This window comes from Rhopalosiphum maidis, chromosome 4 (genome assembly GCF_003676215.2).
Source record: "Rhopalosiphum maidis isolate BTI-1 chromosome 4, ASM367621v3, whole genome shotgun sequence".
Lineage (NCBI taxonomy): Eukaryota > Metazoa > Arthropoda > Insecta > Hemiptera > Aphididae > Rhopalosiphum > Rhopalosiphum maidis.
In genome coordinates, this window is record NC_040880.1 from 3,561,454 (window position 1) to 3,573,567 (window position 12,114).

Sequence of the window (12,114 nt, forward strand, 5' to 3'; positions counted from 1 at the left end):
TAATATAGCAATAGTATATTAAAAAATTGTATTCATGAGAAGTTAAATAATAATGCTGTAATGGTCATTCAAATTTTCAGAAGACATCTTTAAATTAATTTAAAATATTTAAAGTTACATAATTTAATTGAAATCAAATAAGTACTTAACATTACTATTTAAATGGCTGTAACAAAGAACACAACTTGTTTTTGTAGAATGAACTTTATAAAAATTCAAATATTGAATCGAGCTTCTAAAAATATAAATTTTAGAACTTAAAGAATATTTCATTAAATCAACAAAGGTCTAGCAGACAAATAAAAAAAAGACAATGTACCAATTATCAGTAAAAAATTCGCGCATAAAGTGCAATAGGGTCTAATGACTGCAAATTTTAAACAAAGATTAGCCGTTACGGGACAAGATAATATCATATACTACAGTGAAGGGATATAAAACACGGAGCGTTTATACGATAAATAAACATATTACTATATACGTTATGCAAAACATTTTAATAATGCACTAGGATACAAACATATTCTCCATTCCTCTCGTATACATTCGCTAGCATAAGTAAATACACACACACATATTACACACATTCATACATATTATAAGTTATATACATAATATAATATGCAAGTAAACAACAAGCAGAGCACGCGTGGCCGTCTGCAGCTGTTAATAATATTTTGTTTAAATAGCTCGACGCGTTAATAATAATAATAATAATAATAATATCACAATAGCGATTATTTCATGGTCTACAGTTCAACCATTAATTATGAAGTTTCGTCGTACGTAACGGACACAGAAGTGTTTGTTATAATGGAATACTGGGCATAACGTTTGGGTTTAAGCGATTCCGCATGAAACACACGCTCGCACATATATGGACACGTAATATTTTTAACTATAAAGAACAATGCATGATAAACGACTCGTCGGCAAAACGATTCAGCTGTTCGCAATGAAAACCCTGGATAAAGAAAAATAAATAAATTGTAAGACGGCCACGGTACACTGCCATGGGTAATAATAATAATAATAATAATATATAAATACTATATCGTACAGAAAGAATGGGCCGCGGTGGTGGTGGCAATGGCCTGCACACGAACTGCAAATTGATTTACCGGCACATAAATTTACGAATAAGTTCACCGCCAATATGTAAGCCGCAGAGAAATATTTCTTTGTATACGTACGCCTGTCGCCATCGCCGCCATTGCAGCGATTGTATATTGAGCAAACGATTCGTGTGGATCCCAATAAGAGTTACGTTTTTCGTTTATTTGATTAAGTACAATTTATACATAAATATATATTTATATAAGTTCTGAGCACAAATATAATGCCATAAACACAAAACACGTTTTTGGAAATTAAATATAAATTCACAATTATTCATCAACTTAAATGTTTAAACTATGATCTAAAACGTATCTATATAAAAATACTGTGTACCTGACATTGTCAGGTTGACAAATATCCATTCAAAAATATTAGATTCTTTTTAGAATAAATTAAGTTGAAGTGGAAACTAATTGAATGTGTATCACCAAGCGTGACTAAGGGAGTCATTTCAGAATTTTGAATAAAATGTATATCAATTTACCAATAGCTAATCTGTCAACCATGATCAAAGCCACTCGTAAAATTGATAAAGGTACTAATCATTTTGTATGAAAAACTATTCCGAGAGTCAAGACGTTAGTGATACACCGTCTATATTTCTTAGAATATTTTATAGTTAATTCATAATAACATGAGAAATTTATTTTTCTATTAGTGGTTTATGGTATGTCACACTTACTTCAATAATATATCATACATTTTTCAATTATTGTATCATTATATTAATTTATAAGTTAATAAAATATAATGTATAATGGTGTGAATTAGTTGCGCTGGTTTTGGTATAAATCTATTATTATTATAGAACAATACAATAAATTATTTTTGAAATTAAGTACAGCGCACTATTTTTGATTATTTATTGAGTACTTTAAAAACTTTCAGTGTTATAAATATTATATTATCTCTATCTAAAATAAAAATATTGACATAAAAATTGAAATTTTTAACTTAATAATATCAAAGTTAAAATGATTAGGAACACGTAAACTAAATTTTAATTAAGGATTTGATTAAGAATACATTCATTAAAAAAACTTAACTTATTGTAAATTCGTTAATCATTAAGACTATTTGTATATTTTTGAGTATATTCGTTGGAAATATTTTAGTAATAATACGTATTTGTCCCTATATTATACCATAAATATTTAAAGCTTTTGTAATATTTAATGTTTGTGTAACAATAGTATTAAATTATTTTTGATTTTATTTTGTAGAGATAACATTCATCAGCAGTTTTACACATGTTCAAATCATTTTTTTTCTCACTTTTAATTAGTAATGTGCGTTTTTAATAAAATAAAAAATTCCAGGAAAGGGAAACTAAAAAACAAAAAACTTAATTACACGGGTGGGTTTATTAATAATTAAATTAATTTTGAACGACATTTGAAATTATTATACTAAGATATTTATAACAAATAAAATTGTATAGAACATAAAACGAATGATACCTAATTTGTAAAGCTCTGTCATATGGTTTTAATATTTTCTTTCTTTCTACTGTTTGCCACATCGTAACTCTAGTGTTCTAATACATTTTAAAGCTAAGTTTTTAGACAAAAGTGTATGAAGAAGACTCTCACTTTCAACCAAACTATAACTTCAAAACAGAGACCTTGAGAAAGTTTATCATACGTTTTCCGACAGTAACGAAATTGGAAAGTTAAATTACTAGTGTAGTAGGTACTAAAATTTACTGAACTAGAAATAACCAACAATAAAATAAATTTCACATCGAAATTAAGAATGATAAGCATATAATGCATCATATATTATTAAAATATTAGATGTAAATCCTATCCAATAATTAATTAATGCAAATATTTTATTTAAAAAAAAATATAACTGAATAAGTGTTCTTAACCATTCGTTAAGAATCAAAAACCTTTAAAAGTATTTCTATGTATGACAGTATTAATTTTGTTAGAATATTTTGTTTTTAATATTTTTAAAAGAGTATCAGTTATTCTCTTTTATAGTATATGTAGTATTAATTAACTATTCTCGCCCTTGTATATAAATGTTATAAATCTATTTATATAAAGTAAATTTTCCGAATAAATACTCTATCAAAATAGATTAAATTTATTAGAATTTGTGGAGTACTTATTTTTAAGACAAACCTATTTTATAGTTATATTAATTTTTTTAATGAAAAAGTATAGAAGTTTACTAAAAATTAAAATCGTAGATAAATTGTTTATATTAATTTTAATTCCGGTATATGTGTTTATAAGTTATATATGAAGACCAGGCGGCATAATATCAATTTTATATCAGACCATAAATAATTATTGCAACGATGAGTCTAACCCAACAAATATTGGTTAATTGAAATACTATGAACAAATAAGTGCGTACGGTCAATAACGCAGAGTATGTATGTGTATTTGTCATTATTTATTTATTCGAAAAATAAACACTGGATCTTCCATATAGATTTTTCGCGTATGTACACCAATACAGATGTGATAAACCACCACCACAATCATCCAATACGGATGAGCTTTATTCAAATACAATACACATATAACATATATACCAAACGGTTTTAATCTTATTTACCTTCCAATGTGCCGACGTAAGCTTTGCCTGGATCAAACGGTATTGGACGATCATTCGAGCCCTCGAACACCACGTCATCAGCGAATAGTTTCTGGTCTGGCGTCAGCAACATTTTGAACGTCCTTTAGAAACAAAAAAATCACACCTTCAATTTAATTTGACACAAAATGTACCGAGTAATATTTAACGTACAATAATATTATGATGTGATGTAGCACATTATGAAGGTCATCATCATAGCGTGTGTTAGATAAAATAAATATATAGGGAAAATATTACGAACACACGCAAACAGACAAACATTGATTGATTGAACGATGTGTAAAGATCATCACAGAGTTATAGAAATCCATCAACAACATAAAATGCGCGGAAACGTCGTTAAATACTATTTTTCACGAATTCCTCGTAAGGTAAATGCGGAAAAAAATACACACAAGAATTTATCTTTTTATATATTTTATAATATATGACCATACTACCATTACAGTATGAGTTCAAAAAGATCGAATAACATTTTTTTTTTTTTTGTTATTTATGAGTTTGAAATAATACACGTAAAAAATAAAGCGCTCTTTTAAAAATACGCTTGAAAATAGTATATAGTTTGAGACCTACTCAGTAGAAGAGGTAAACAACTTTGCAGCGTTTTTCACTACACAATGCAGTATGTTGAGTATTTATCTTTTTTTGTAGTTATTGCTTTGTTCTTGTACGAAGCTCAAAGAGCAATAAAATTACAAGTTATGTGTTTGTTCAATTTTCTCGATGGGTTATATATATGGGTAAAGGCATTTAAAAATATACACAGAGAATAGGGGTGAGTATGTAAACACGATAGTAGTCTGATGGAAAATATTGAGTTGTATAATGTGTTTATATGTGTATAGATGGGAACTATTTTTCCAATTTAATACTTAGGATAAATATCCAACCATATAAACGCATTTTCTATACTTTTTTATGCTCTAGAGTCTAGGTAGACTTTTTGAAACTTCAAAGCAATTTAATTTTGTTGGACATTGAACAAATATAGTATAGAATTTATAGACACAATATTAGTGAATTTTTATGTATAGATTCAATTTTATTTGTACGTTCTACTTCAGACTTCTACATGAATTAACATGATACATTGATACAATTTTTATAATAAATGAATTAAACAATTATTTTATTTAACTATTTACAACAATTAAAACATAAATATACCAATTTATTTATTTTAGTTGATGTGAAATATTAAGTTTTTCTATTTATAAAATATGAAAATGCTACCTAATATATAATATAGATTATAGATATACTATGATTAAATAATACACTATGATTGTAAACTTAACGTATGACTTTTATTTTCTATAACTTAATAAAATCTCATATGATGTTTTTTTGCCTTAATAAATTCAATTTATTCAGGATCTCAATTCCAATCAGGCTATGTCGGCAAATGTCGGCATGTGTATCATATAAGTTATTAGATGTATCAAATAATATCATACTGACTTAATATTGTGAAGTTCTAAAATATTATAATTGAGTAATCATAGATACATAATAAAATTGTAAGTATAAGGTATATACGTTGAATCACGTTAAAAATAAGATATTGATTTTCATATTATTTCACTCTTTTATCTACGTACTTAATATACTTACATATATCATCATAAGTGAACAAATAATTTTATTAATTATTACCCCGCTATGGCATGTTGTTAATAAGCATTTATAGACAATAACCGGGTATAAAGCTAAATGTAGGGTTATAGTATATTTGATACAAAAAAAAAAATTAAAAGCAACCGTCTTGCCATAAACGACGGCAAATGTAGTATTTAATAAACACTTTTAAGATTAAAACGATTTAAGATTATTGGTAACCATGAGTAAACTGTAATTGTTTTATAAATTGCCTGTTTGCCATAACGATTTTTTTAGTATTTATTTAATAGTTACAACTATACTATAATAATTGGTTAGTTGACTCAAGTATCGAAATTAAATCTAAGATGTATGAGTAATAGTACAAAATTATGTTTACAGCGTTTATCCACGATAAAAACAAGGTTTGTTATTCATGAATAATACATGTATACCTAATAACCAATAGGTACTGGTAAAACTAATTTAGTGGAATCTATGATAATTGTGATAAATAGGTTTGCAAAAAACTCGGTAGTTGATGTATCATAAATATTTTACGCTTGACCTATAAACCGGAAAAATACAAAAATTGAACGGCTTCGGAAGCCAAATAACTAGTGTAGTGTTAAGGTGAATTTGAATATGGGACACACATCATAATCCATATTATACCTAGGTATTCATAGGGGTATAATATTATTATTATTATCATTAACATTAAAGCGTACAACCGCGCATATTTTAATCGTCAACGCAACAATAAAAGGAAATAATTAGAAAAATTAAAAAAAGTAATAATACGTGGTCCACGCACATCGCTCGAGTATATTTGTATCACCAACACAACAACAAAAGGAAATAATTAGAAAAAAATAAAAAATAATAATCTGCTCTTCTAAACAATATTATATAGGTTTTCTCGAACGATTGGACAAAGAGATCGGTGAACGACCTTCCAGTTTTGAAACAATGAAATATAGTCGTGACGTCATTAGCATGGTATTATTTTTATATGAAACCTTCAATGCCTTTATCCACGTTTTATTATATTGTTCTGGTTTTCGCGAGAACTGCAGTATGAATAGGACATCGTGAAATGAGAACGAACCGTATAGGTTTAGCCGGTATAGGTAGTGTTGTCATCGGTATTATATTTGTGTTGTATTCGTTTTCATTTGTTGCCGACGTTATGGAAAGAAAATAATAATATACAGTAGAGACCTATTATAGGTCTCAACTGTATATTATTATTTTCTGTAGTAAATCGTAGTATAGGTGACCTATACTACAATTTACTACAACGCAAGACCAGTGGCATTCACTTCCTTATTGGAAAACTGTTGGTTGTATTTATTTTAGTTTTTGTTTATCGCACATGAGTCTATTATTGCGCGAGTCGAATAATATATTGTGTAATATTGTTTATATGAACCTATATGTATATTTATAATATATGGTATGGTGTACCTATACAAGAAATAACCGGATACTATCATTTTGTACCAATGTTAAGTTTATGTAATTATTATTATATAATGGATGTTCATCGTCCTATTATTATCATACGTTTAAATCATTTAATACAATAGTACTATTAATTTACACGCGCATCATAAAAAAAATTATTATATTCAGTACATACGGTAGTAAGAAGTTTAAGTATTCACTTGCACTACAGTAATATGTACATTGAGATTACATTTACAATTTACCCACCCAAAACAAGAAATGTTGACTATAGTATAGACTATAGAAGTATAGAATATCAAGAAAAATAACGAAAAACATTTTGAATAATATAATTATTGAAACACGTTTAAAACGAAAGGAAATTCACACTTAATTACTGCAGATTTATGTTATATAAATTACAGTCCTTCGGAACCGCATAGAAATTAATATATTCTTAAGAAAAAATGTATAGAAGTGTGTAGGCACTGTAAGCACATATTTTATAATTACCTACTTTTTTTTGAGGACAAGTCGTATGAATGAAAATATCTTAAAATGTGAAACTACGTACTACTCATTTAATTAGTGGATAAACATTGTTATTCTATTGAATAATGAATTATTAACGTGAAAATAAATAAAATCGACAATCGATTGATAGATTATGACAGTGACTCTAAACATTTTTTGATTTATGTCACTTTTAGTCACTAGAATCAAACATTGCATCACCCTAATATCAAAATAATAAACAAACGAAACAATCTAAACTATATATTTTAGAATTATTTTTTTATTAAAAAAATAAGTATACACTTTTTTGAATTGCTGGGCTCAATAAACATTGATATTTTTAACTTTAAATCAGTTGGTTTTTATTTTGACTTGAGTTTTTACCTAAAAGTAATCACGAACTCACTGTGGGATTTACACCCCTATTCCACCTTTCCAAGCTCGACTAATAAATAGTACCAATGTTAAAATTCAATAATTATTTCAAATCCATATTCTTATGTTTAACTTCCTCTAATATCTTGCAATTAATCTAGAAAAATAACATTCTAAAAGTAATAATTACAAGTTATAACATAATCAATGTTGAATATTTAAACAATTGATATAGCCAATATAGGTCATACAATTCAATAGATTATAGTTGGTTCAAAGTTCAATAAAGTCCAAACAAAAACAATTTTTCACTTGTACTTACATTATTTTTTACTAAATAAATGTATATTGTTAGTTAATATAAATTATGGAGTTAGTCTTGGATTTAGTCTACTATTAAAGTGTAAAGTTACCTAGAGCGGCTAAGACTTCTTCGGACTACAATAAACATGGTAATAATAATTAATAATAAATAAAATGATTACGACAGATATTTATCAATTTAATTTTATCAGCCAAAAAAATAACTGGCTTATATAATTTACCTAATACCTATGTATGTAGGCAATAACCCTATGTATAGATGCAACTGTAAATAATATAAATATTATAATATTTCTAATAAAATATATAAACCATAATATACACACGTTAAAGGCATTAACATATTATTGTGTTTTATCACTATTTTCACATCAATGATAGTTATACTCTTGACATTTAAACTATAAGATGACCTTTGACAAAAATTCATTTTAAACGACATTTAAAGAAAACAAAAACCCTTTTTTAGACTTAATAATATTTTATGTAAGCACAATGCATGAATTCTACAAAAAATAATTTTATTAATGTGAACTTTATGTATTTTATTCTGTTTATATAAGGAATCTATCCATATTTTTTTATAAATATGTGTAGGTAGAAAATACATATCATAAGGAACAGTTGGAGAAACTTGATGACATTGGAAAAACTAAATGGTGTGTTATATGTATTTGTATGATAATACTCGGTCACAACATGATATGTATGTAGTATGTGATTTGATCATTTAATTATATTATTTATTTTTTTTAAACACGTGTTCCTACAATATAATACAAGAATAATAAACTAATACCATACGGTATAGTCATATACTTTTTAATCCATGTACAAGACATAAATTTTTATTCGTCATCGGTACATTTTATAACATATTTAATTTTTTTACTTGAAATAGTGAATGTAAAATTTAATAATACATAAGTTTAAGTATAAACTATTTAAATGTACAGTGATATTATTAATAACACATAAAACACACGACTATGAAATATGAATATTTGAAATGAGTTTTATTGGTCGATAGTGCAGCTATATAAAATGGAATGATATATTGATGTTTAATGTTTATACTCAGTTTCTATATTTTAAATACAAACTTGAGAGCTCCAAGCAATAATGTTTGTTATCATCCTTAAAATCATAATAGATGCCTACAAAAATGCAGGCAGGATTAACCTTCCAGACGACGTAGGATCAATCAATTACGACCCTGGGGCTACATTTCTTATTAAATTTCTTTTCATCCATAAACAATGAATCACGAAGAATATACTATTATTAGAGTAGGTGTTTAAATCATACAAATTTAAAAACAAAAATATGATTAGTAATTGTATAATGTCTAATATTATTAAAGAATATGAATACTATAATATAAATATACACATATTTTTCAAGGCATTATTTTGTGATAAAATTATTTTTATATTACTCTTGAACTTAAGAGAGGTTGACTGAAGTGTGGCCCTAAAAGGGTTAAATTGGGTCAACAAGAATGCGGGTAGATAAAACATTCGTGAGGGTTATCCAAAATTTTATGAAATTAATGGGATGAAAAATAAAATGTACAGCGTTAACAATATTATAATCTTGTTCAAAGTTAACACAAAAAAATAATTTATTATATATAAATATTTTTTTTAATTTTTAATTTTAAACGAATCAATAAATCTATAGGATACTTAATTAAATATGGTCTGTATGAAATCGAATAACAAACCCCATTTCAATATTTGCTACCGACATTTTTTAATTGTTTATCTTCTTTAATCAATCACAATATCTACTAAAATTTTAGAATATAAACGAAAAAATCTTATTAAGTGTGTATATTCATTACTTTGGGATCTTACATTTTTAAAAATATAATTTTTATGTAATTTCTTGTTATTCCTATACGACGTGTTTTACAAAATTATACAAGATTTATATAATTTGACATCAAATGATGTTAAAAAATATTTTGAAAAAAGTTGGAGCTTTTCAAAATAATGAGTGTAAACACAAATGGATCAATTCGTATATAATTATAATATTAATAATATTATGCTAGAAAGATGTATAAACACTACAAAATAATGATTTTATTTATTTGGAATTGTAAACTCACGAGCCTCAACGCGAAAATTTTCAGTTTCGAATTATTATACTACAGTAAAAATCCCGTTACAACGAACTCCAGGGGATCGAATTTTTTTTTCGTTATAATGAAAATTCGAATAAGCTCTTTATAAGCCCTGATTTTCGGCAGCGGACTTCTATGACTTTCGTTATAGGTTAGGTTCGTTGTACTGGTATTCGTTGTAACGGGAATTTACTGTATATTATATTATACTTTAATAAAATAATAAACATAAATGTTCGTTTATATACAATCCAATGTACATGATATAAATTACATCAGAATTTCTACAAGTAATCCTTATTGGTAATAATAAAATCTATGTGCATCACTATTTTCTTGGTTCATAATATTTAATTATTCCTTAGTTAGGTAATTTAACTACAATAATATTTATCATTTAATTTAGTCACAAAATAATATTTTTACACGATTTTTTAAGAGAATACGTAAACACTCTTTGATTCAACATAAATTAAACTTTAATTCTCCAACGTGTATGTACAATACCGTCGCTATAGACATTTTATTATATAAAAAAAACGTGAAGCGGTATTAATAACGACATCAGAGGGAAAATGAAGGGGGATTTATTTTAATGGCACCTGTCATGACAACGATGGCAGTGGGGTCGACGAAAAGACAACATCCAAAAGACAAATAAAATTTGCAAGTATAATCATTATTTGCTAACGACGTAGTGCTAAAAAGTTGCCTGGAAAATTGTACACTCCTCTCGCAATAACCCAAGGGCTTAGATACTTTTCTTTGAGTTCTTTAGAGATTTAATCGTTTCCTACCGTAACGATCAACCACAGCATCGCCAGCATCACCACTCACTATGAATCACCCAGCGTAATTAAAAAGTTAACTTTAAACTTTTCTTTATTCCAATTACAGTATTCATGTTTCAACCTGGAATCGTTCATCTGCAACCAACCTACACTTTGATGATATCCCGCAGACTTCCTATTGACTTCGATCAAAAACCCAACAATCTACATACAATTATTGTGGTTCGTGTGAAAAATTATACTCATACGTTTAGAATTTACAAAAAAAGTATTAAACTATATATTAAATATTATAAATAGAGAGAGTGTGAGAAAGAGAAAAAGTTTATATACCTTTCAAAACTTAATGTAATATTATATATATATATATATTTCTATAATAATATAAAATAATTAAATTATTTATAGTTTCTAAATATGGACTTAAATAAATCAAAAATTAAAATGTATTCCTATGTGATGTTAATTTACAATTAACAAATAAATATAAGAAACAAAACTTGTCTGGGTACTTCGATCCAGAAATTTGTAATCGACGTAGAGCAATTATAATTATAAAAACAATAATGGCAACATTGGATGAATTGCTGAAAACAATTCATAATTTTTTACTTGCATTCGTTTTTAAAATTTGCACACAACAGTATTTTAAGAATTAATTTATACACATAGTTCTAACAACTTTCAACAAATAATTATGAGAACAAATGTTATGGAAATAATATTTTCAGATCATCTACAATGTGAGGTACAATAATTTCTGTAGTCCTGTAGGTACAATGTATATTACAGTTTCGCCTACGCACACTATTCAAAATATAATAAAAATACATTAGACTAATGCTTTGTTATTGTAAGTCCCTGTTTCTGTGATAAATTTATGATATTGACGAATGAATAAGACGATTATATGATATGTACATATGTTGTTAAATAATATATAATATAGTGTGTCATGTTTTGTTCCAGTGAATGAACATTGAATACGAAATGAAAAGTAAATTTATTATTTTCATAAATTTATCGTGTCAACGCTTCAAAACATAGTATTTGTTTACTGAATACATATATAATTGAATACAGAATAAATATAGTAAGACAGTAAGTTAAATTTTAAGTGTCATCAACTATTTCAGATAAATTATTAAAAATCAGACAAAACTTTGAATTCAAATGCATTTATTATGG

General features: G+C 26.4%; 1 protein-coding gene across 1 annotated transcript in view; it reads right to left on the reverse strand.

Moving 5' to 3' along the window:
* The window catches only part of LOC113549234 (disintegrin and metalloproteinase domain-containing protein 10), an 83,569-nt gene that overhangs the window by 32,367 nt on the left and 39,088 nt on the right, over positions 1–12,114 (reverse strand). The window contains exon 3 of the mRNA XM_026950443.1: positions 3,694–3,815. Coding sequence (XP_026806244.1) covers positions 3,694–3,815 — 122 coding nt within the window. The remainder of the gene's footprint in view (positions 1–3,693; positions 3,816–12,114) is intronic.